General features: G+C 38.2%; 1 protein-coding gene across 2 annotated transcripts in view; it reads left to right on the forward strand.

Annotated features, from left to right (window-relative positions):
- Nucleotides 1-27,053, forward strand: part of UGP2 (UDP-glucose pyrophosphorylase 2) — a 69,412-nt gene that overhangs the window by 35,043 nt on the left and 7,316 nt on the right. For both annotated transcript variants that reach the window (XM_044264085.1, XM_044264084.1), the window contains exons 4-6: nucleotides 22,667-22,852; nucleotides 24,040-24,173; nucleotides 25,830-26,127. In XM_044264085.1, the coding sequence (XP_044120020.1) occupies nucleotides 22,667-22,852; nucleotides 24,040-24,173; nucleotides 25,830-26,127 (618 nt within the window). The remainder of the gene's footprint in view (nucleotides 1-22,666; nucleotides 22,853-24,039; nucleotides 24,174-25,829; nucleotides 26,128-27,053) is intronic.

The following is a 27,053-nucleotide window of genomic DNA, read 5'->3' on the forward strand; positions in this document are numbered from 1 at the left end:
TCACTATTATCTTTGTTTCACAGTGGAAAACTCCTTGAGAATCAGAGTGATTAAGTTGTCCACACAACTTAGCTAATGAATGAGAGGCTCAACCCAGAGTTTAGGTCCAGATCTGTCCAAGCTCAGACTCTTAACCACTATGGTGTATTATAGAACAATCACCGGTTGCCATCAATCAAAGACTTGAAAGTCTTTAAAGCATAACTCTCCCATCATATTTCCATTCTATGAGTAAAAGAACTGTTGGGTAGGTTTCACTCCTTTCCTTCGAGCTTAAAGTACCTTCACTTCTCTTTGAGGTTCTCCCAGCAAACATTTAACAAATCCTAAAGAGCTACTGTGTGATGGGCATTGATCTAGGCACTGGGATACAAGTGAACAAGATAGAAAAGGGCCCAACACTCATTGAATTCATTCTAGTGGGAGAGAGAAAGTATAAATACATACCTAAGTGAGATAATTTAAAGATTAACTTCTTATTGCTGTTCTCCCGGCAGGCTTACTTTTAGCAGTCACATCTCCCTGGCTGAAGTCTTTTTTTGTTTGTTTGTTTACCTGTAGTACTATATGATGCTATTAATTCATTACTTTTATTATATTTTTATTATACAAATTTCTCAAACAGGTGCTATTTTAATTGTTGGAAGTAAAAAAATAAATAAATAAAGACAGTTACTTCTTTTAAAGAGCTTACAAGTTTGTACAGTGCTTCCCAACCTCTCCTGTATAGTGACATATATATAGAAAATTAATGGGATAAATACAAGAGGTTGTTTAGCTGGGAGGGGGACACTTTAGCTACCTCAGATTCTTCCTAGTTGCCTTGAGGGCTAAGGGAATCAACAACATAGGCATGTAGTAGAAAATTGATTTGGAATTTTTGGTTTAGTGGGGAGGTGTTGGCACAAAGATGTGTTTATAGTACAGTGGTATAATGGCCATGAGGGTAGTTTTGAAGACACTTAAGTGACTGGCTTCCACCTAACCAACTAGAAAAATTAACTGATACTCTCTGTTTTCTTCGACTACTTGGTTCTACTCTATTGTAAGTTCTTCTCTCATTAGTGGAATAGCTTGTTCACTAAAAGATAGTTTGTTTATTCCCATACTTGTTCGTACTAGTTATATTTGTTCTAATGGCATAATGTAATTAATATTTTTTGGTAAACTAATGAATTGGGCTTAAAATAATTATTTATGAAAATTGAGTTGCGTGCTTTGGGGGAAAACAGTTGTTAAATTAGGTGTGGTGAGACTGAGATGAAAGATTAAGAAAATTGCATAAATCTAGAATGATCTTTGCATGCAGACTGTTTTACAGAGAACTATGTTCTTGGTCCACTTTGAACTGAAACTGGAAATCACAGATGGTATATTTTTGGTGTGGTTTATACATAAAATGATATACCTCTGGTCAGCAAATCCATACCATATCTAAGGAAAAGATCTTTGTGAATGAATGAACAAAATGATGTATTTAAAATGTTTTCATGATTCTATGTTTAGACTATTTTTTAAATTAAAAAAAAATTTTTAAACCTCTCCAGAATGTTTTGAATAAATGGGTTTCTGTTATTTGTACCAAGTATAAAAGGAAAAGGAGCAGAGGGTTGGGAAGTTAGGGATGAAGAGGTGATGTTAGAACCGAGGCTTGAAGTTTAAGTTAGTGTTTGCTCACAAATCAGGTGGACATTTCAGGTTTAAGAGAATAAGGTGGGGGTGCCTGGGTGGCTCAGTGGGTTAAAGCGTCTGCCTTCGGCTCAGGTCATGATCCCAGGGTCATGGGATCGACCCCCACATCGGGCTCTCTGCTCCATGGCAAGCCTGCTTCCCCCTCTCTCTCTCTGCCTGCCTCTCTGCCTACTTGTGATCTCTGTCTGTCAAATAAAGAAATAAAATCTTAAAAAAAAAAGAGAACAAGGTGGAGAGTGGAAAGTGCTCTGTGAACTACAGTTTTTATAGTACTGCTAGAGTAAGAATGGAAATGAGTGAGAGTTGTAGATAGACCAGGTATACCTACCTTGTATACAGAGCAGGTCTGCATTTCACTGTCAGGAGGGATCAGTTTGGCTTAGCTAAGATGATAGAAAATACAGGAGATGGTAGGCAGTTGGAATCTATTTTTAGGAGGCAGGTAAGGGGTGGCTGTTAAGTTACACTCGAGATTATGTAGGAAATTCAGATACTTAAAGTTCTTGGTCACCATTACAGAAATCGGTACATTTAATTTTTGCTATTTTTTTGGTTTTGTTTTTAGCCATTTTTATTAGGGCTAACTGACCTTCTTGCTGTTTAGTTTCTATATGTTGATGATGTGTACTGAGCAAACTTTGATGGTTTAAAATATCTCATCTCATGATCTTGGGCTATAGTGTTCTCAATTATATGCTATACAACAGGTATCTGAGCCGTTATCTCATGCTCAGTGTCAATCGCTACTATATTCCACCATTACAAAACCAACTACATTTGTATACTGAATTTATTCTCTTTCAGTGTATTAACACTTTTCCTCCCAGTTTTGCAGCAATGGCAGTGAAGTCAAGAACACACACACCAGATTTTAAATCCCACTTTCATTTCTTTGTAGCCACATAACATTGGACATGTTATTTAGCTGTATTAAACCTCAGTTTCCTTACTCATATAAAGTAGACACAATAAAAGTGGGATTTTAGTGAGGGTTATTGAAAATGCATGTGGTTTTTTTTTTTTACTATTTATTTGCATATTTACCATATGCCAGGCACTCTGGTAAAGACTCAGTAAATGTTTGTTATTGTACATTCAACAGATATTTATTAAGTACCTTGTAGATATCAGGTGCTTTCCTGGGTACAGTAAAAACTGAATTATATTAAGATTATAGAATTATCTATTTTTAAAATTGTATAACTTTCTTCTGTAACCTTTGGGATTGCAGGAGGTAGGTAGTCTGTCAAACCAGTGAGAATAAACAACATAATATCCTCCACAATGAAGATGATTAGCTGTACCCTTCTGTTTGAGTTTTATTGAAGATCCACATAGTGAAAGCCCTAGGGTATATGTGGAATTTTATTTAACCAGCAACTCCATCCATGTTTATAGATTTTTTATCTGCTAAACTCAGATCTATGTGAGGGGTTGGCCTCGTCTCAGAGGACTATCATAGCTATTAAAGGAATCAGGTGCCCATTTTCATACTGTGTGGAACTGTAGGTACCTAAAGGGGTATGTATGTGTAAAGTTAAGTGAACTGAGGAAGCTTTGCAGAATGTTGCTGGCACTGGATTGTCAAAGCTTAACTGAAATAGTAGGAAGGATGACTGATCACCATTAGGATTTGTTCTTTGACCATCTATCATTGAGAAAGGCTTTTTCCACTTTGGAAATCAGACGTTTTTTCTTAGTTTTTTTGATGGTGGGCAATAATGACCCAAATTCATCACTTGAAGAAAATATATTAATAGGAACCGTTGACAAGAGTCTGAGGATTGGGAGTTTGTACAGTTGTATCAGTTTGTGTTATTTCTGGAGATTCACCTATAGTTGGATGTGTAGATTGATGCTAATTTTCTCTAGTATAAAAATCCTGGAGGAGTTAAAATGGTGGAGGAGTGGGGAACCCTAATTTCATCTGGTTCCTGGAATTCAGCTAGATAGTTATCAAATCATTCTGAACACCTGCAAGATGTTCAGGAGATGTGAGAAAAGAGTTGCTGCAACACTACAAATAGAAAAATGTCCTAAATGACCATTTAGGGGGTGCAGAGAAGTGAATCTGAGGCGATATATTCGAAGCTAAACCACAGGGGAGGGAGCCTCCATGAGCCAGGTGCCAGAAAGTGTTAAAAGCAGCAGCTTGAAAAATTAGAACTTTTAGAAGTCTGCCTGAAAGTTGCTCAGGAAGCAGGGTGGAATCCCAGGTGGGACAGCATGGTCACGGGAACCCCTGGGTTACAAAAAGGAAGGGGGTGCCTGAATGTGGCAGAGTTCCCAGGCATTGGAGTAAGGAAGGCAGCTGAAAATAGCAAGTCCAGGCACTGGCTTTCTGCTCGATGTTGCCATAAACCTCAAACCACTGCATGGTCAGCCAACTGCTCTCTGAGCAGGGGCCCAGCAAGCAACAGAGCCAAGCAAGACCCCCAACTTTTCTGGGAGGAGCAGCACAGGTATCTGTAAAGTTTGGAGATTCAAAATGGGGTCCCCTGCCTGAGATTTTAAAAATGCTTAGTCATAAGCTGGGTGAACACAGAGTTCAACTGGAAATCAGTGAGACAAGAGCAATTGGCTGATTTTCTGTGAGGGTGCACTGAATAGTAGGGGATGCAGACTTTCAGTTCTGGGGCTGGAGATGAGGATGCTGCCATTTTCATCCCCCAGACTGGTGCTGAAAGCCTTCAGGGAACTAAAGCCATATGGAGCAATCCAGAGCTGCGTACACTGAGCCCTGCCCCCTGGCAGGGGCAGTGCAATTACACCCAAGCAAAGGCACCCGAGAATCAGCACAACAGGCCCCTTCCTGAGAAGACCAGTAGGAACATCTGGCTAATACCAAGTTTACCCAACATAATGAACTGTAAAACTCCAGCTCTTAGGGAAAACAGTATATAGCAATCATGGCTTTTTTCTTATCATTCTCTGAACTTTCATTTTTAAAGTTTTTTTCCTTCCTGCTATTATTTTATCTATTCTATAAGTCTTTTAATTTTTGTTTTTACATTTACGCCTTATATTTATATTTTCATTTTTCGCTTCATTTTATTCAACTTTATTTTTGTGTATAAAGTTAAAGTTTTTCTTGCTTTCCTATTTTGGAATCTAGTTTTCTTTTAACAAACCAAAACACACCCTGGATCTAGTTTATTATTTTGTTCTGTTCACCTTCTCTTTGATTTTATTCCCTCTCTTTTCTTAAAGAGGGGATTTCTGTTTTCTCCTGATTTGTTTAGTGTATATATTTCTGGTGTCATTGTTGGTATATTTGTGTTTTCTCTCTTTCATTTGCTTTTTTCTGGACATAATGACAAGAAAGAAGAACTCACACTAAAAGAAGAAGAGGCAGGGATTTAATCAATATGGCTATAAGTAAGATAACAGAACTAGAATTCAAAACAATTTTAAAAGTACTAACTGGGCCTGAAAAAAAGCATTGGAGATGTCTCACTAGAGAATCCCTTAGTGGAGAAATAAAAGAACTAAAATCTAATCAGTTTGAACTAAAAAATGTTATTACTGAGGTGCAATTAAAAAATGGAGGCTCTAACTGCTAGGATTAATGAGGCAGAAGAGAGAGTCAATGATAGAGAAAACAAAATGATGGAGAATAAAGGTGAGAAAAAGAAAGATAAACACTACTGGGTCATGAAGGGAGAATTTGAGAGGTCAGTAACACAATATCAAAGCAAAACAGTATTAGAAAAATTGGGGTCCCAGAGGAAGAGGAAAGAAAGAGAAGCGTAGAAGGTTTAAGAACTTCCCTGATCTGGGGAATGAAATAGGCAGTCAAGTCCAGGAGGCACAGTGAACCCCCTCAAAATCAATAAAAATGGGTCAACACCTTGACACATAATAGTGAAGCCTTCAGATTTCAGAGATAAAGAGAAAATCCTGAAAGCAGCTCAGGACAAGAGGTTCTTAACCTACAAGGGTAGAAACATAAGTCTGGCAAGAGACCGATCCACAGAGACCTGGCCAGAAAGGACCGGCACGATATAGTCAAGGTGCTAGACGAGGAGAAATATGCAGCCAAGAATACTTTATCCATCAAGGCTATCATTCAGAATAGAAGGTGAAATAAAGAGTTTCCAGGACAAACAGAAACTAAAATAATTTGTGATCACTAAACCAGCCCTGCAGAAAATATTAAAGGGGATCCGTTGAGTGAAGATTGAGCCCAAAGGTAACAATGACCAGAAAGGAACAGAGACACTGTACAGAAACAGTGACTTTACAGGTGATAAAATGGCATTAAATTAATATATTTCTGTAATTACTCTGAATATAAATGGGCTAAATGCTTCAATCAAAAGACAGAAGATCAGATTCGATAAACAAACAAGACCCATTGATATGCTGTCTAGAAGAGACTCATTTTAGACCCAAAGACACTTCCAGATTATGGTCATCAAAAGAAAGCTTGGATAGCAATCCTTAGACAAATTAGATTTTAAATCAAAGACTATATTAAGTGATGGGAGGGACATGATATCATAATTAAAGGGACATGATATCATAATTAAAGGGTCTATCCAACAAGAAGATACAATAATTGTAACTATTTATACTCCTAACTTGGTAACAGCAATTATATAAAGCAATAAAATTTAAAAAACCACATTGATAAAAATACAATAATATTAGGGGACTTTAACACTCCACTCACTGCAATGGACAGATCATCGAAGAAGATCAGCAAAGAAACGAGGGCTTTGAATGAGATATTGGACCAGATGGACTTCAAAGATAAATTCAGAGCCTACCATCCTAAAGCAACAGAATACACATTCTTCTCTAGTGCACATGGAATATTCTCTAGAATGGATCACATACTGGATCACAAATTAGGTCTCAACTGGTACCAAAAGACTGGGATCTTTCCCTGCGTATTTTCAGACCACAGTGCTTTGAAACTTGAACTCCCATCCCAAGAGGAGATTTGGAAAGAACTACATGGAGTTTAAAGAGCATCCTACTAGAGAATGAATGGCTCAACCAGGAAATTAAAGAATAAAAAAATTCATGGAAACAAATGAAAATGAAAATGAAAGCACAACTGTTCAGAGCCTTGGGATGCAGCAAAGATGGTCCTAAGAGGGAAGTACATAGCAATACAAACCTTTCTCAAGAAACAAGACTCAAATATACAACCTAATCTTACACCTAATGGAGCTAGAGAAAGAACATTGAATGAAGCCTAAGTCCAACAGGAGAGGAAAAATAATAAAGATTAGAGCAGAAATCAGTGAAATAGAAACCAAAAGAACAGTAGAACAGATCAACAAAACTAGGAGCTGGTTCTTCGAAAAAATTAAAAAGATCAATAAACCCCTAGCCAGACTTATGAAAAAGAAAAGAGAAAGATTGCAAATAAATAAAATCATGAATGAAAGAGGAGAGATCATAGCCAATACCAAAAAAATACAAACAATTATAAGAACACATTATGAGCAACTTTATGCCAGCAGATTAAGCAATCTGGAAGTAATGGATGCATTCCTGGAAACAGGTGAGCTACCAAAACTGAAACAGGAAGAAATAGAAAACCTGAAAAGGCCCCAAACCAGCAAAGAAATTGAATTAGTAATCAAAAATCTCCCAAGAAACAAGAGTTCAGGACCAGATGGCCTCCCAGAAGAATTCTATCAAACAGTTAAAGAATTAATACTTAGTCTTTTGAAGCCATTTAAAAAAAGAAAGAAAGAAAGAAAGAAATAGAAGGAAAACTTCCAAACTCTTTCTATGAGGCCAGCATTATTTTGATCACCAAACCAGACAAACACCCCACTAAAAAGGAGAGTTATTGTCCAATATCGTTGATGAACATGGATGCAGAAATTCCCACCAAGATACTAGCCAGTGGGACCCAATGGTACATTAAAAGGATTATTCACCATGACCGAGTGGAATTTATTCCTGGGATTCAAGGGTGGATCACATCTGTAAATCAATCAATGTGATACACTCCATTGATGAAAGAAAGCAACAGGATTCATATGATCCTCTCAATAAATGGAGAAAAAGCATTTGACAAAATACATCATCCTTTCTTAATTAAAACTCTCCACCGTGTAGGGATAGAGGGAACATACCTCAGTATCATAAAAGCCAAATATGAAAAACCCATAGCGAATATCACTCTCAACATGGAAAAGCACAGCTTTTCCTCTTAGGTTCAGGAACACAACCAGGATGTCTGCTCTCACCACTGTTGTTCAACATAGTCCTAGAAGTCCTAGCCTCAGCAGTCAGACAATGGAAAGAAAGAAAAGGCTTCCAAATCAGCAAAGAAGTCAAACTCTCACTTTTTATAGATGACATCCCACTCTATATGGAAAACCCAAAAGATCCACCCCCAAAATTGCCAGAACACATATAGGAATTCAGCAAAGTGGCAGGATATAAAAACCAATGCACAGAAATCAGTTGCATTTCTATACACTAACAAGACAGAAGAAAGAGAAATCAAGGAGTTGATCCCATTTACGATTATACCAAAAACCATAAGATATCTTGGAATAAACCTAACCAAAGTGGTAAAGGAAGCTGTACTCTGAAAACTATAGAACACTTAGGAAAGAAATTGTAGACATAAATGGAAAAACATTCCATGCCCCTGGATTGGAAGAATAAATATTGTTCAAATGTCTGTGCTACCCAGAGGAATCTACACATTCAGTGTAATCCCTTTCAAAATACCATCAACTTTTTTCACAGAGCTAGAACAAATAATCCTAAAATTTGTATGGAACCAGAAAAGACTGAATAGCAAAGGAAGGTTGAAAAAGAAAACCAAAGCTGATGGCATCACAGTTCTGGACTTAAAGCTATATTACAAAGCTGTAATCATCAGGACGGTAGGGTACTGGCACAAAAACAGACACATAGATCAAAGGAACAGAATAGAGAACCCAGAAATAGACCCTCAACTCTATGGTCAGCTAATCTTCGACAAATCAGGAAAAAATATCCAATGGAAAAAAAGACAGTCTCTTCAACAAATGATGTTGGGAAAATTGGACAGTCACATGTGAAAGAATGAAACTGGACCATTCTCTTAACACCGTACACAAAAATAAATAAAAAATGAAAGACCTAAATGTGAGATTGGAATCCATTAAAATCCTAGAGGAGAACATAAGTGGTAATGTCTTTGACCTCCGCCACAGCTATGTCTTGCTAGACACTTCTCTAATGGCAAGTTCAAAAATGAACTATTGGGACTTTATCAAGGTAAAAAGCTTTTTCACAGCAAAGGAAACAGCTGACAAAACCAGAAGGCAACCTTCAGAATGGGAGAAGGTATGAAAGACCTAAATGTGAGATTGGAATCCATTAAAATCCTAGAGGAGAACATAAGTGGTAATGTCTTTGACCTCCACCACAGCTATGTCTTGCTAGACACTTCTCTAACGGCAAGTTCAAAAATGAACTATTGGGACTTTATCAAGGTAAAAAGCTTTTTCACAGCAAAGGAAACAGCTGACAAAACCAGAAGGCAACCTTCAGAATGGGAGAAGGTATTTGCAACTGCCCTATCAGATAAAGGGCAAGTATCCAAGATCTATAAAGAATTTACCAAACTCAACTCTGAAAAAACAGATAATTCAGTCAAGAGATGGAGAGAAGACATGAACAGGCATTTCTTCAAAGAAGACATACAAATGACCAACAGACCCATGCAAAAATGCTTAACATCATTTGACATCAGAGAAACAAAAATCAAGACCACAATGGGATACCACCTCAGACTGGTCACAATGGCCAAAATTAGTAAGTCAGGAAATGACAGATGTTAGTGAGGATTCTGAGAAAGGGGAGCCCTTTAAACTGCTGGTGGAAATGCAAGCTGGTATAGCCACTCTGGAAAACAGTGTGAAGGTTCCTCAAAAAGTTAAAAATAGAGCTACCCTAAGATTCAGGAATTGGGGCTACTAGGTATTGACCCAAAGAATACAAACAGAATAATCCGAAGGGGCACATGCATCCCAATGTTTATAGCAGCAATGTCCACTATAGCCAAATGATGGAAAGAGCCCAGATGTCCATATACAGATGAAGGGATAAAGAAGTGTGTGTGTGTGTGTGTGTGTGTGTGTGTGTAGTGCACATGCGTGTGCGCGCGCGCACGCGCACACACACACACACACAATGGAATATTACTCAGCCATCAAAAAATGAAATCTTACATTTGCAGTGATGTGGATGAAACTAGAGGGTATTGTGCTAAGCGAAATAAGTCAGTCAGAGAAAGACAATTATCCTATGATTTCACTCATACGTCGAGTTTGAGAAACAAAACAGAAGCATAGGGGAAGGGAGGGAAAAAGTAAAATAAGAAATCAGAGAGGGAGACAAACTATAAAAGATTCTTAACTCTAGGAAACAAAAGGGATCGCTGGAGAAGAGCAACTGGGTGGAAGGGATAACTGGGTGGTGGGCATTAAGGAGGGTATGTGATATATTGAGCCCTGGGTATTATATGCAACTGATGAATCACTGAACTCTGCTTCTGTAACTAATAATATACTATGTGTTAATTAGTTGAAATTAAATTTAAAATTCCTGTGATGAATATATCTATATGTACATCTTTGCATCTCTGAATTATTTGGAAGAAAAATAAGAAACAGTTTTTCAGAGGATATGAATTTTTAAAAGTTTCTTGTTACATATTTCAAATTGCTTTCCAGAAAGAGTATACCAGTTTGGTCCCATTCGTATTAATTTACTGGTTCCACAGAAATTTTTTGAGTGTCAGCTGTATATTAGAAGACCATACTGACAAAGCCCAACCTCATCTAGTTTCTAGTTTACAAGCTAGTGGAGGAGTGGACCATAAATGACATGTAATGTAATTTGCAATAGCGATAAGTGACATGAAGAAAAATAAAGATGGGAAAGGGTACAGAGAATAAGCAGTAGAGGTACTATTTTAGATGTGACAGGCAGAAGTGGGAAGGGTCTCTGAATAAATACTGAGTAAAAATCTGCATCCATTTTATTGTCCGTTTCACTACAGATATTGAAACATTGAATATTATTGCCATAAAAATATTTGCTGGTGGGGACGCCTGGGTGGCTCAGTTGGTTAAGCAGCTGCCTTCATCTCAGGTCATGATCCCAGCGTCCTGGTATCGAGTCCCACATCGGGCTCCTTGCTCCGCAGGGAGCGCTTCTCCCTCTGACTCTGCCTTCCACTGTCTGCCTGTGCTCGCTCTTGCTCTCTCTCTCTCTGACAAATAAATAAATAAATAAAACCTTTTAAAAAAATTAAAATTAAAAAAATAAATAAAAATATTTGCTGATGGAGATGAAAAATATCTTTAAATGTTTATTTATTTGAGTATTAGGTTGAATTTTTCCATTGGCTCTTTGTATTATTGAAGGATACTGAGCACAAGTTATTGGGTTGGTACTGATGAGAGTAATTGTTTAGAGAACAGTGCTGGTGCCAAGATTTCTGACTTATTCTTTGAAAGGACCTGTTTGCTTACCCACTGTTAAAATTTTTTGCCTTTGGACATGAGGATTCAGTGTATGAATAGGACAACTGATTCCCTCTACCACTGGAAATTTGTCCTCATGTTTTCCTGTCCACAGTTTTAGGTAATATTTACTTTAGAATAATTCAAAATAATTTTTAAAAACCTCAAAAGATGTAGGAGCCAATATTATTAATAGTTTGCAGAATTAAAATATGTCCTTGATTTGATAGTTTTCCTTGTGTTTTTATAATTTATAAGCAGAAGAAAACAAAAGAACTTTCTTAGGAAATGTACTTTTCCAGGCTTAGTTTATAATGTGTATTATGTGATTGTTCATTCTATTTGCTTACTTATCATAGAGGGATTGTTTTATAATTACTACACTAAGATGGCCTACAAACATTTTTTATGCAAAGTCTTAGATTTAGGTTTTCTTTACCAAACTTACATATAATGTATGCTGATCCAGTACTTTTTTTCTTGAATTAAAATAATAGGTGTTTGTAATCTGGTTTCTAATTAGTGGTGAAACCACTTTCATTTTAAACTTAGCATTCGAGTAGAAAAAAATTTCAGAAAACAGATTTCATTTAATTTATTAATATTAATCTCTATTTTCTCTATTCATTTACTCACTTATATACTCAAATATGTGAGTGCCACCAATAAGCTTGACAGTTAAAGATGACAGATATGGCGGGGGGAGCACCGCATGCTGTCCTTGTGGAGTTTACAGTCATGGATACATATGGAAGACTAAATGGATAGTTTGGAGACAGTTACTAATTGCTATAATAGAAGCTGGTAGTACTTGAAGCTAGAAGTATGGGTTGTGCTAGTTCCCCTCCTGGAGGTATGAGGGTCATTAAGGAAGTGATATTTTTGCTCTGTGGCCCTTAGGCACCTTGGTGTGTCTATGATGCCTGCACATAGACATCCACATAAAACACTTAAAAAAATTTCCAATGCTTTAGTTATAAAATACACATAAAATGTACTGTTTACCTTGATCATTTTTTAAATCTTATTTTTATCTTGACAACTTCTAAGTGTATGCTTCATTAGTGTTAAGTATATTCACATGATTGTGCAACCAATCTCCACAACTTTTTCATCTTGGAAAACTGAAATTCTATACCCATTAAACAGTAACACCCATTCTCTCATTCCCCCAGCTCATGGCATTTTGTTTTCTGTCTCTCTAAATTAACTACTCTAACTACTTCATATAAGTGGTAAAAGACTTTTTTAATCTTGGATTTTCTTTCTTTTGTTTTGGAAATTGCCGGAGTTCTGCTACCAGTAATGTATCCTGTTTTGCTTTGCTGGACAAATAGGAGATACACAGACCTGGGGGATTGTTATGTGGTAGTGTTCTTGTTGGCAGAAGTACAGAGCCAGCATAGCCTAAAGGAGATCCTACCTGTCTGGCCATCCTGAGTTGTCAGGCAGTATAGAGCCATTTTAGGAGAAGCAAAGTTTTAAAAAGCAGAAATATTATTAAAACTTGTATTTTTCTTACCTCAGAAGACTGTCTGAAACCGGGGTTTGGCAGGCCCTTTCTGTAAAGGGCCAGATAGGAAATATCTTAGACTTTGTTGGCTCTGCATTCTCTGTCATGATTACTCAGCTTAGTCACAGTAGCATGAAAGCAGCCATAGATTTGTAAACCAAAGAGAGCAGCTGTGTTCCAGTAATAATTTATGAGAATAGGTGGCAGACCTGACTGTCCCCAAAGGCTATAGTTTTTGACCCTGTCTTTTTTTTTTTTTTTAAGATTTTATTTATTTATTTGACAGAGAGAGATTACAAGTAGGCAGAGAGGCAGGTAGAGAGAGAAGGAGGAGGTTGACCCTGTCTTAAACTATTCTTAAATTGCACATGACTGGAGAGACACTTCGGGTGAGACCCATAGCTGGGAGATCATTAAGCTGGTTTGTGATTTGAAACAAAGAATAATTCAATACCATATTTTATCAAATTTGTGCCATTGGGTGCAAGTCGCACCTTTTGTGTACCACTAAGAAAGAAAAATAGTGCAACCAATTGATTGTAAGATCCCACTGAATATACACTGCCTCCTTGTCCAATGTTAAAACGTTGGGTGGGAGTAGAGACTATCTGAATCAATGATGCAGTGATAATGCCAGTCAACATGTGTGCTCTTACTGTGGGCCATACACTTTACTTGGCATTTTACATGCATTAGCTCATTTATCCTCATAACAAATCAGTTAAGTAGATGAAAAAGGCTTAGAGCAGCTAAATTACTTGCCATAATAAACAGTGGAGTTTAAGATTCAGACCCAGGTGGCCTGGAATTAGAGCCTGTGTGCTCGGTCCCATTCAGTTCTGCAGCAGTCTTTGTCACATGGTACCATTCATGCTGCAATTACTGTAGTTTATTACGATGATTTGAATCAGGTCATGGAAGAAACAGCAGCTACATCACGTCCTTGCAATTTCAGATACTTCTCAGGGCAGCCAACTACTGGTTTTCATCCATTATGTGCCTGCTGGTGCCCTAAGAGAAGGATTACTGTGAATCCCTTCTGAAAATGTTTCTAAAATGATAACGTTTCCAAGAAACCAGGTAAAACTTGTGTTGGAAGAGAAATGTCTTGGTGCTCTGTGTACAGGTGATAACTGTGATGCCAACCAGCACTTCTGGTCTTGCTGCTGCAGAGGAGGGTGAGTGCCACATACCACTTAGACTCCTCTTCCGCATCTCTGAGCTTTACACTGAAGATGGTGTGGTCCTGCGGGAGTGATGCAGATTTCACCAAAGATGACCTTACTGACTCTTGAAGACAAAGGAAATATTATGAGCCACTGAATTCTCAGAGTCTTGGAGAAGTCAGGTGTTTCCATTCAGCTTACAGAGCAAGCTGTGAGAACTTGCCTAGGAGAGAGTTGAGGTCTTCAGTGATCATAAAAAATAAAAGTCAAAATATAATGGCAGTTAAAGATGGATGCATGTAACTTTCTCAGACTGTATCATAGCATCAGCTTCTTACTCAAGCCAAACCCCACCATCTCTTCTCATTGAAATTCAGTGGAGAGAGTTAAAGTTTATTTTTTGCTTTATTTGCATATTAACTTTTATTGGGAAATACAGCATCTTCTATAAAGATTATTCTTGTATTCAGTGAATGAAAGTCCACAAGAGTGAGGTAAATTATTTGCAACAAGTTTTGTGTTTTCTGGGGTGGGGGGGTGATATTTGCACTTTTCTAAAAGAGAGTCCCTGCCTGATAGCTCATAAATCCTGAGAATCACTGGTCTGAACTGAGATGTAGGGGATAAAGGAAAGAGAACTGGTTAAGTGAAGCTGCATGAGGCAGAGAATGTAGGGGCCTACACGCAACAGATACCAGGTGTTAGAGAGCCCACCGCTCCATGTTTCTGGAGCACAGCATGTCAGGGAGAATAGGAGAGGAGACAGTGCAAGGCACAAAGGGCCAAATCATCAAGCACCTTGCAAACAGTGTCTTCCAGTCAGGATTAGAGTCATCTAATAGTGAAACTCAGAATAACAAATCTAGAGAGAGGCAATCCCGAGCTAGTATGGCAGCATGGTGGTCATCAGGAACCTGGGCTTCTCTGTCTTGCCACTCTTGCTGTCTGTAGCATATCTCCTTGTGATCCCAGATGGCTGCTTGAATGAACTCTAGTCAGCATGTCTTCATTCTAAACAGCAGGAAGGAGGAAAAAGGGCATGCCCCGGCACTCTCAGAGACTTCTTGGAAATGTTTCACTTACACTTCATCCAACTGGGGCACAAATAATTGCAAGGGAGGCTGGGAAATGTAATCTTTTATTTAGGATGGTGTGTGCCCAGCTGAAAATCAGGGTTCTTAAGTAGAAGGGGGGAAATGACAGTGGGGTAGGGAGCTAATAATCTCTGCCATGCCGTGTCAGTGCTTTATTTTGTGAATGAGGTAATAAGGAGAGAAATTCAAATGTTCTTTTCTAAAAGATTGCCACCTACAAGGTGAAGGTGGATTGAAGGGAGGTGAGGAGATCATAGAGGCAACCACTGCAATAACATAGATGAGAAGTGAGCAGGATGATGACTGGAAGCAGGGACAGTTTCATGAGACTCACAGGCTGTGGTCATTGATCAGATGTGAAGAGTCTCCTGGCTTAGCAGCTAGGTATGTCTTGGTGTCACAGAGATAGGAGTGAAAGAATGAAGCCATGGGATTGGAGCAGATTGCCTTGGAAGAGGTCTACCTAGAATGGGTTTGAAAAGGAACAGGGAGAAAGGGGGGAGGAAATAGAATGTGGTATTTCAGAAGTCAAGGAGAAGAGAGCATATCAAGATAGAACATATGGTCAATTACATCAACTACAGCTGAGCACCCAAGAGAAGAATTGATGTCACTGAGAGGATTTCAGTTAAGAGGATGTGGATGACCTTGTTAGAAGCAATTCCTTGAGCCTTAGCGATTACAGTGGGTGAGTGAAGAATGGGAGGTGAAAAAGCAGAGGTGAGTGCAGCAACTTTTTCAGGAAGCCCTGCCTCTAAGAAGAGGGAGACGAAAGGGATGTGGGTGTAGAAAAGGATGAGCGAGTGAATGGACTGTTGTTTTCTTTCTTCGTTTTTAGATGACAGAGGTTGAATATGTCCATGTCAATGGAAGGGAATAGAGAGGAGAAGCTGCCAGAGAGACTGGATGATGGGTGCCATAGATTCCTGACATGGGCACTGGCAGAGAGCTTGCCTACCAGGTCTGCCTCCTGTAACCAGAAGGAAGGAGGGGGAAGAAACAGTTGGAGATACAGGAAGGTTCTGAACATCTGGTGGCAGGAAGTTGAGGGCATTCCCATATGTGATGGTTTTTATTTGCCCTGTGAAATAGGGGTTGAGCTTATTTTGGTGCCTGAGGGGCTGTTGGTGAGTTTGTTGGTGGACCATGTGATAACATATATGATTTGCCAGTTCTTCTTTAGATGAAAAAAAAAAATGTGGTTTAGGTGTGTCATTAATGGGTAGTAGATTTTGGGTGATCCAGATTTTAATCATTATCTTTGGAAATGTGAAATGAAGAGACGATATGTGAAAATGCCTGGCATTGAACTTGGCACACAGACACCATGCGGTAATAAGGGTTTTATGAATAAGTTTATGTTCTTAGACTATTTCCTGTACATATGGAACATCATTCCAAACTTCTTTAACTATTTATGTAGTTCATTTTCTTTCAGGAGAACTTGCGTTTGTTGAAAAAAAGATCTTTCAGATTGCAATAATCATACCCTTGTGAACTGTAACAGGGCAGGTACTGTTAGCTTGTTTTGGGTATTTGGCACTGCCTCCAGGAATAGCACAAATATGCTACCAAGAACTGGGTTATACTACTGCTAATGGGAACAGTGTGTCCATGACTGTGTGATGAATTCAGCTTTTCTTCTAACTGGAAACTAAGTTGTGAACAGACTTGGCAAGGTACAGATCATGGTAGACTGTTTTTAAAAGGTCTTCTTAAAAATCTTTTCAGTTTTTGCAGAAAAATTAGATTGACATCCTACAAGGAAGAATCTTGTTTAAGTCACGTTCATTAGTACATTGCCAACTACTTTCTTTTGTTCACCGCCCAGAGGAAGTCGGGTATTTGACCAATTCTTTCTCCCAGGAGGAGAGAGCACTAGTGGCCTACCTAGACTCATGTGTGCATCTTGTAGGAGCCTCACGGGGTTTGCTCCACTTCACCTGTCATGGTTGCCCTACTGTGTATTTAGTTGCAGTACAGACATCTTCGTGTCTGGGAGAAAGAAAAAGAGGGTGACCAATATTGAGAGCATAACGATTACTCTAGTGATTGACTGAAGTGGTTGAGTCAGAGTAACATTGAGGCCGAGTCTGGCAGTGAGTGGTACTCCCTGTCGTCTCTGAACACCACCCATCTTTGCATGAGTAGATGTCTTTGTGCATTCTCCTGGGGCAGCTGAAAAGAGGAGAGTGAGGGGCTGGTATAAAAATGTCTCTGCAACTTAGGTGTGTCCAGGATAACTTCAGCTGTTGCCAAGCAACTAGTTTCTAACACAGATCCCCTTGGTTCGTGGAACTAAACTGAACTCTGTGGGATTGCTTGGTGAGGTCCCTGGGAGGGTGTGGACAGACAGCACCACCAACAGAAAGGACTTGTGTTGGCATATAAGGTCGTTTATGTGATGGAAAGCAGGGCTTACTGCCTAATTTAACCAGTAAGAAACTTTAGACAGAAACTGTCCTGGCTTCTTGAAATCAAACGACAGTACCTTTCTTTGCATATGTGTGTGTCTGGGTCTGTTTCTGTGAGGGTCGGGTGGATATAAGTCATGAAACATAAGTGAAAAAAGGCCCAGTGAAGAGTTCCAGTAGTAATACAGCCTAACCGTTCTGGATCCCTCTCCCCTCGTCACAACTGTTACTTCACACCTTGTGACTCTTCTTCCCTTTCCCTCCATGGTTCTGCTCAGTCCTCTTCTTGCTGACAGTCAAGTTCCTCATTGAGGCCTGTTTTTTATTAACTACTAAAGATCAGATATAGCAAGATGAGTGGTATTACTGAACACACCTCACAGAGAACTATGGTTCCTTGACATTGTAGAGGTGCAGTGACTCCTCAGCATGGGGTGGAGGGTTCTAAATGTGGCACTAAACAGAGTGTTCTGGCCACTCAACTTGGTGGTAAACAGGTCTTTCTACTTGTGAGTTGCCTGGGCTTGTGCCCAAAAGTCTTTATTAACACAGTTTTGGAACTTGAAGTTAGGTATGAATCAGTTCATTTTATTTTATACCAAATATTTGAAAAGTAATTCAGAATTACATTTAAAATTTTAAACTCAGGTTCTTAAGATAACAAGCTTGGGGAGATTGGAATTAAAACTAAAAGTATACTTGGGGCGCCTGGGTGGCTCAGTGGGTAAAGCCGCTGCCTTCGGCTCAGGTCATGATCTCGGGGTCCTGGGATCGAGTCCCGCATCGGGCTCTCTGCTCAGCAGGGAGCCTGCTTCCCTCTCTCTCTCTCTCTGTCTGCCTCTCGGTCTACTTGTGATTTCTCTCTGTCAAAAAATAAATAAAAAAAAAATCTTTAAAAAAAAAAACAAAAAAAAAAACTAAAAGTATACTTGATATATCTTTTGGGTGAAAGTCAAATGGCTTAGTATTAAAATCATTACGAGGCCTGACAGCTTCTTTCACTATCCTAGAATAGGGTTTTAGGATACAAGAAAAAATTTATGTAGACTCTATAGATTCAGTCATAAGGAATGATCTTAAAGTATTCTAATAGAATGTGTATTTTTAAGCTTGGTGTGAACAAAATGAACTTTTTCTTTAAATACTTTTCATGAACTTTATATTCTTTATGGTGTGTGAATCAGAGATTATTTATCTTAAATATGTATGATTCTGGAGGTTTTTTTCATTTTGGTGAGATGTTAGGCACAAAATGATTTGTGGTTTTTAATTTATCTTCACAGGAAGTGAAAAATTTCTGATAGTGTTTTTACTTAAAGATGCATGCCCTAAAGGGAATTAAATAGCTAAAAATAAAACATGGCTCCCAAAACTCACTTTAATGCTATGCATGTTAGTATACCAAACATTTCTTTAAAGATTAGAATTAAGATATAATCCAATTTACATTATTTGCTTGATTGATTATTTGCATTGTTACGTTTGGGAGAATTGACATTTTTACAGTAGTAAGTCTTCTAGTTTATAAACATGATAAATACATCCCGGAATTTGTCCTTTAACTTTTCTCAAAAATGTTTTATGTTCAGTGTAGAACTCTCATATCTTTTTAAGATTTATTCATAAGAATTTATTTTTCATAGTATAATGAAAAGTAACTTTTTAATCCTAATTCATTATATGTAGAAACAGTTCATCTTTTTAAACCATCTTTAAGCATTTCCAAACATACAATTCATTAGTGTTAAGTACATTCACAGAACTCTTTGATCTTGCACAACTAAAACTGTTACCATTAAACACCTCCTCATTCCTCTCTACCCCAGTCCTTAGGAACCACTGTTCTACTTTCTGTCCATATGAATCTGACTATTCTAGGTGCTTCATATAAGTTGAATCATAGAAGTATTTGGGTTTGGGTTTTTTGGGTTTTTTTTTGATATGTGAATGGTTTATTTCACTTTAACATATTCTCAAGGTTTATTCGTGTTGTAGTACACGTCAGAATTTCTTTCCCTTTTTAAGGTTGAGTGATACTCCGTTGTGTGTATATGCCATATTTTGTTTTATTCATTCATCTGTTGATGGACATTTGAGTTACTTCCACTTTTAGGCTATTGTGAATAATACTGCAGTGAAGAAGAATGTATAAACATCTCTTTGAGAACCTGCTTTCAGTTCTTTGGGGTATATATATCCATAGGTGGACTTGGTAGATCTATGGTATTCTATTTAAAATTTTTTTAGGAACCATCATACTTTTTTCTTTAACAGCTGCACAACAATTTACATTCCCACTAGCAGCGTCCAAGGATTCTAAAAGCGGATGTTTTTAAAAATATTGACCATGTATCTTCAATGTTGCTATGTTCACATTAGTCTAATAATTTTTTTGTAGGGTCTTTGGATTTTCTTTATATAGAGTCATATCATCTGTGAGTAATGACAGTTTTGTTTCTTTTAAAGGATATATAAATTGAATACTATATGGCAGTGAAAAGTAATTACTATAGCTTCATGCGTTAATGTGCATTCTTAAATATAACACTGAATTAAAAGAAGCAAGTCAAAAGTTTAGAGACAAAATTAAGTAAAATATTATTATTATGGATACATACATAGGTGGTAAAACTAAAGTATAAATGTCAAGATGTTGTTATACTGGCGTGGAAGAGAATGTGATCAGGGACAGACTCAAGGAGGCTTCTAAGTTATGGCAGTATTTTTTTATTTAGGTTATTTGACTGTATGTATTTTATAAACTTAAATGTATGGTGTTTCATAATGAAAATCTTTCAAGTAAAATTGGGAAATGTAGGCCTGTCTCCCCATATGTAGAAAAAAATTCTTTTATGTATTCTAGTTTTTAAAGGTATATTAAAGGAAGCATTAAATAGGTAAAAATATTTCTGAACTAATAATTTTACCTAAAATGAATGCATGGACTCTAGGGAGTTTTAGTTAAATTTTCACACCCTTTTGAGCCCTCTGTAAATATTAGATTCTTATTTGGAAGTCAAAAGTAACTGCTAAATGGAGATTCTTGGCTTTTATTTATTTTTTTTTAAAGATTTTATGTATTTATTTGACAGAGAGAAATCACAAGTAGATGGAGAGGTAGGCAGAGAGAGAGAGGGAAGCAGGCTCCCTGCTGAGCAGAGAGCCCGATGCGGGACTCGATTCCAGGACCCTGAGATCATGACCTGAGCCAAAGGCAGCGGCTTAACCCACTGAGCCACCCAGGCGTCCCGGAGATTCTTGGCTTTTAAAAGATAATTGGAAAATAATTGGTTTGGTTCCATTTGCTAACTCTTTTGAGTAAATGTACCATGCCCAAAAAATTCTCCTAACTAATAATAGACTATTTGAAGCCATTGTATCACAGTGGCATTCCTTTTACTGATTGGTTGATTTCAGTAGCCCTGCTGATGAAAGGATTATAAACTGCCATGTTATATTAGGGTGACAAGTTCCAGCTCTGTTATCTCCTCTTAGTTTTCCTGTAGTATAGGACTTAAACTGGACTTCTCTCAAGCAATATTACCAGTTTCTTTGACATGCTGAAGAAACAGTGTTCAGGGCAGTGGGATCAAAACATCTTTCCAGGAATGCCAGTCAGCTGGGTCACAGGCACTTTGTGTGTGTGTTGGGTATCCCAAGTTGTTATCATCCATATGTTGTCCTCACCTGGACTAAGAGCTTCTAGAGAAGCAACCGGTATAATCTGTGTTCTTTCCTGCCTCCCCATCATCCTTCTTTTCCTTGGTGGTTAGCATCCCAGTACTTGGGCAGCACCCACTGAGGGCCATGGTGCCCCCAAGTGTGACCCCTCCTCTCTCTTTCCCTGTCACTAGCCCTCTGCCCTCTTTTAAGTACGAATGACTGCTGAAAACTGACACTTACCAGGAAGATTGACAATCCTACCACATTAGGAACTAATTCAGAATGAGCGATAATTAGGTGGTAGTCAGTGAAGAGTCTTAGAGAAGAGTGCTTATTTCTCAGCATTTACACCAAGCAAAAAGTGCATTCATCTGCAGTGGGCAGTTAACAGAGTCTTGTGAGGTAGATGAAATAAGAGTCGCAGACTAGTTTGTATGGGGAGAACTGCGAAGAGCAGAAATCATGTGGCCAGGAGTCGACATAGGACATGTATGTGGGTTTGACCAAGCATAAATGGATTTTTGCCTCCACAGCCTAGTCACTGGAATGTGAATCCATCAACTCCTTTCCCAGTTACAGACCTTATCCACCACCCATCCACACAGCCTCTATAGGCAGCAGAACAGAAACAGCTTAGCTCATAGTGAGCACTTCCTATATGGTTGTATTTCTTCAGTCCCCTCAATTGCTATGTGTCCTACACCATGATAATATAACTGAAGAGTACATTTGATGATGTATTCCATTAAAGAAGGATAACAACAACAACAAAAAGCCCTATAAATGGTTAGAGAATATATTGTGATCTTTTCAAAAGCTTCCATTCTTGCTGTAAGATCTTTAGACTTGCTTGTACCTCTGCTTTGAAGAATTTGGGCTCCCACTATGTGGTTGTTCCTGTCTAGGAGGGAGAAGCTGAAGAGTAATGCTCTGTGCTCCCAGAAACAGAGAGGGTCCGTGGAGGAAGGGATTCTCGTCAGCCTTAGTTCTTACCTTTACTACCCCATCAGGATATTATTTGGAGCAGTGAGAACACAGTTTTCCAATTTGACCTTCTATACAGTAATCCCTGAGAGTTAAAATTTTTAAGGAACTCTGTCCTTGATACATACCTAGAAATATGATAAAAACAGCATGCCACTTCTTCCTCTGAAGACTTACTTTTGAATGGAGAAGAAAAGAAAGGAACATTTAGGTTTTGGTTTCTGCCTCCTTGAAGAAGTATACATACTTTTCCAGAATTGAAATAAATCCATACACCACTAGAATGAGTTTTGCATACACCATTTACTATACCAATGCAAATGGGGAATTCTAAATTTTTATATGTAGTCCAAGTGACTTAGATGTCCTCAACAGCCAGACAAATATTTGTAGACTGTAACTTTTCCCCCTTCTTGTCCTCCATTGTAATGTAAATGAACCACTGAACTACTTCGTGCAAGAGCAGTTACCTATAAAGTATTTGATTTTGTACCAGGAGGACTTGTGATATTAAAGGGAATGTAGTTGAAACTTCCCGTGGAGAAAAGCAGAATTCTTTAAGGACACATGGAAAGGACCCTGTGATTGACTGAATTTAACTTCTCATAAAGCTATTTGAATTCTGTAAATTTTTAAATTTCAGATTCAACCCTATGAAAAGATAAAGGCCAGAGGCTTACCTGACAATATATCTTCCGTGCTGAACAAGCTGGTGGTGGTGAAACTCAATGGAGGTTTGGGAACCAGCATGGGCTGCAAAGGCCCGAAAAGTCTGATCGGTGTGAGGAACGAGAATACCTTTTTGGATCTGACCGTTCAGCAAATTGAAGTGAGTAACATTCAGCCTTTCTCATGAACTACTAAAACCAGTTTTAGGTTATTATAAATGTTACCTTATAAAATAACAGACGTGGACTTGAGCTAGTCAAGGAGCTTGCTATCTTTAGTTTATTAGTATATAAAAAGGTTTGGTTTTCCCAAGGGCACATCCTTAGGGTGATGTAAAATAGAAGCTTTTGATCTTAAATAGCATTTGTGGTTGTTGAAATCTCTGGATCTTTTTGGATTCTCCTTTGATCGCCCCACCACTCTCCTGCCTCTTTCTGATGGCAGCCTTCATCACAGCTGGGATGATCTGGTTTTATTAACCCCTTCTGGTTGGCAGCCATGGATGCTAAGAACTGTCCTTGCCTTCTCTCTTACGATAAAGTCGTTAATCGTGGACCCTAAGTTCTTCAGGGGCAGTCTTCTTCATCTCTTTGTGTCTACCGTAGTAACACCAGCAGCTACCGTAGTAACACCAGCAGCAGCAGTGACTAACATTCATCTAGCATGTACTGCACACAGTATTATTCTGAACTCTTTTCATGAATTGACTCATTTGTTCCTCTCAACAACTCTGTAAGATAAGTACTCTTTGTGTTACCATCCCCATTTTACAGATGAGGAAACCAAGGCACAGAGAGGTTGATTTACTTGCCCAAGATTCCCTGTGTGAACAAAGGACTGTTTGACTTCTGAGAACTTGTTTTTTTCTTCACTCTGTGTTGCCTCTTAACTCTTCCCAGAGATTGAAAAGATTTCGGTTGGGGTGTGATTCACAGTTCTTGACATTAATCCTGAGACTAGAGAACCATGTCTTTGTAACATTTGTACTTCCCTCCCCACTGTGCTCTGAACACAGAGTAAATGTTTCGTTAGCATTTGCCTGTCCTGTAAGGCCACAGGGCACTGGCTGGGCACACAACTCCAGAGTTGGATTGTGGGGGGTATCTGCCGCCTCTCTGGCCCTTAGTTCAGCCATTTGTATATTGCAGACAATAGTTTCTATCTCAGAGGATTGTGATTTAATGAGCAAGTCCGTGGCTTAGCCAAATGTCCAGCTTATGCCAAATATTTGTATTTGGCTACATATAGGTGATGTTTTGGATACTTCGTGGTTAACCATTATGAGTTTTACATTTTTAAGTGAAAGAAAAGTAGTTTGGGTAATCTGATTATTATTTTCCTCCCTAGCATTTGAACAAAACCTACAATACAGATGTTCCTCTTGTTCTAATGAACTCTTTCAACACGGATGAAGATACAAAAAAAATACTACAGAAGTACAATCACTGTCGTGTGAAAATTTACACTTTTAATCAAAGCAGGTACAGTAAGTAAAAAAAATAAAAAAAATTCTGGAGAGTGTTACTCCCAAAGATTGCTTTGTCTTGTTTAAATACAGCAGCCTCAAGATACACATGTGCCAAAAACTCATGTTTGCAAATCTTCAGTGTCTTTAAAGGCTGAACACTTGTTTGTAGATAGGTGATTGTTATAGTCACTCTCTGATTCTTCCTAAGAGAGAATGTGCTTGTTCCATGTCCAGAATATTTGAGGTTGACATAGATCTTTGTTTTCTGAGGGCATATTTGGGCTCCATGTGGGTCTATGAAAATTTTTATATGTTCTACGGTATTGATAATCTTCTTTCATATGGGAAGAAATTTATTCAATATCCTGTATAGGCTTGGGGGAAATTTAATAAATCCTGGAAAAAAATGTTACACTTTGAGGAAAGGAAAGGCAGGCATACCTTGTTTGATCGCACTTCAACTGCGCTTTGTAGATACTGCCTTTTTTTTTCAAGTTGAAGAATTTTTTTTTTTTTTTCAAGTTGAAGATTGTTATACACCTGCATTGAGCAAGTAAGTCTGTTGATATTGGTGCATTTGCTAACTTTGTGTCTGTGTCACACCTTTTGGTATTCTCACAGTATTTTAAATGTGTTCTTTGTTATTGTATTTGTTATGATGATCTGTGATCAGTGATTACGACTTGCTAAAAAGCCAGATGATGGTTAGCATTTTTGAGCAATGAAATATTTTTTTAAATTAGAGTATGTATATATTTTTTAGACACAATGCTACTGCACACTTAATAGACTATAGTATAGTGTAAACAACTTTTATATGCACTGGGAAACTGAAACATTTACTTCACTCACTTTACTGCAACATTTGCTTTATTGCTGTGGTCTGGAACAGAACCTGCAGTATCTCCAAGATATGCCTGTAGAAAGGGACTCAGATGATGACTTTGGATAAAGCCAAGGCAACTAGGGAACTAAGTTTTCCATCTAGGGATGAATATGGGTCTATATGAGCTTGTGCAGAACAGGTATTTCTGAAAGTTTTACCGTTTGTTGTTTTAATCTGTTTTTTCATGGACACTTTGCGTGTTGCAGGTGCTCTGCCTCCATCTTCTGGTTGGTACTTGGTCTCTTAGTGCTAGCTCCTCTGTTCCCCCTGCTCCCACTGCCACTCCCCACACGTGTTCTCACTAGCGGCAGGGAGCAGATATCCCTGAGCAGTAATCTGCTGTTGACCTTCTGGGAAAGAAAGAGCACCACCCCTGAATATATGTTTGTAAGAATGGGCAGATTTTTTCCAAAGTTGGAGGGAAAAGAATAATTCCATAACCAAGGAAGTTTGAGAAATTTACTTAACGTGTATTTCCTCTTATAGTATCATAAAATCTGTTGACTCTAGAAGTATTAGGTGTCCTCCCATCTTTATGACGCTGGAAATTTTTTTGCAGCAAATATTGTGATCTAGGAGACTGATGATTGGACAACACAGATAAGAGATTTTCTTAAATGGATTTACCTATGATTAAATTACTATTGATATACTGAAAAGGAGGGAAGTTTTATTTAACTTTAAACATACTGTTTTACTTGAAGGTCTGGAGTACTTTACAGAATTGATATTGAAAAAGACCTTGGTTTATTGTGTGTGTGTGTGTTTTTTTCTTTTTTAAAGGTACCCAAGGATTAATAAAGAATCTCTACTGCCTGTAGCAAAGGATGTCTCATACTCAGGGGAAAATACAGAAGCATGGTACCCTCCAGGTCATGGTGATATTTACGCCAGTTTCTACAACTCTGGTTTGCTCGACACCCTTATAGGAGAAGGCAAAGAGTATATTTTTGTGTCTAACATAGATAATCTGGGTGCCACCGTGGATCTGTATATTCTTAATCATCTAATGAACCCACCCAATGGAAAGCCCTGTGAATTTGTCATGGAAGTCACAAATAAAACACGTGCAGATGTAAAGGTAAATACTGAGAGGAAGCAGTTCGGGGATTCACATCTTCACATTGCATAGGTTATGTAGTTCAGATCCTTTTTTTTTTTTTTTTAATTGGTAAGTTTCCGACAGAGTGAGATAGTATTCTGTAGAGTACCTTAAGTTCCACCTGAAATAAATTGAGATTTAACAGTATTGTTGAGTAACCCATATGGACTATTTTAACTGAAAACAGTTTCACATATATTTATAGGGTAAGTGAAAACACTTTCAAATGTTTTGTTCAAACCTTTTATATTCTTCTAGTTTGGTGCTTTAAAGTATTTATTTTATTTTTCCTTTAGTGAAAATTTACTATTTCTGTTTCTACCTGTGCATTTTTATATGTATTTTTTTCATCACTATAATATCTCTGTAGTTGCCAAAAAAATGTTTCTTTGCATGTTTAGTGGTCATGAAATGGTACACAAGGTTTTACTACTTAGCCACAGGGAGTAAGAGAAATGCGCAGTGTGTGAATACTAAAATGGTTAGTCTCTTTGTTGGGTTCTATGTGTCTTGCAATGCCCCCTGACACGCGCATAAATTTTCCCCTCTCCACACACTGCTGTGGCCTCATGACTGTAAGGACATCTCTAAGCTGAGGCTACTCAGGGGGTCACTTCTAACCCACTTGTGCCTCTGTCTTCCTTTTTCTCTTCTTATCCCAGAGTCAATCAGAGCAGAGTCTCAGGGAGTAGAACTAGTTCTTTAGTGATAGATGGTGGTTTGGTAATGAGAGGAATGGCTGTTCCTGTAGACCTTCGAAAAGCGAGGAAGACTCTGCTGTACTCCCAGGGCTTTTACTATGGACAAGAGGGTGGGTTTACAGGATAAAATGACAACCTGAATATTTTCTTTGGCTCTACCATTAAATGTATGTTGCTGTGTATCACAGATTGAATCAATGCCAA

Source organism: Neovison vison, chromosome 8, assembly GCF_020171115.1.
Source record: "Neovison vison isolate M4711 chromosome 8, ASM_NN_V1, whole genome shotgun sequence".
Taxonomy (NCBI): Eukaryota; Metazoa; Chordata; class Mammalia; order Carnivora; family Mustelidae; genus Neogale; species Neogale vison.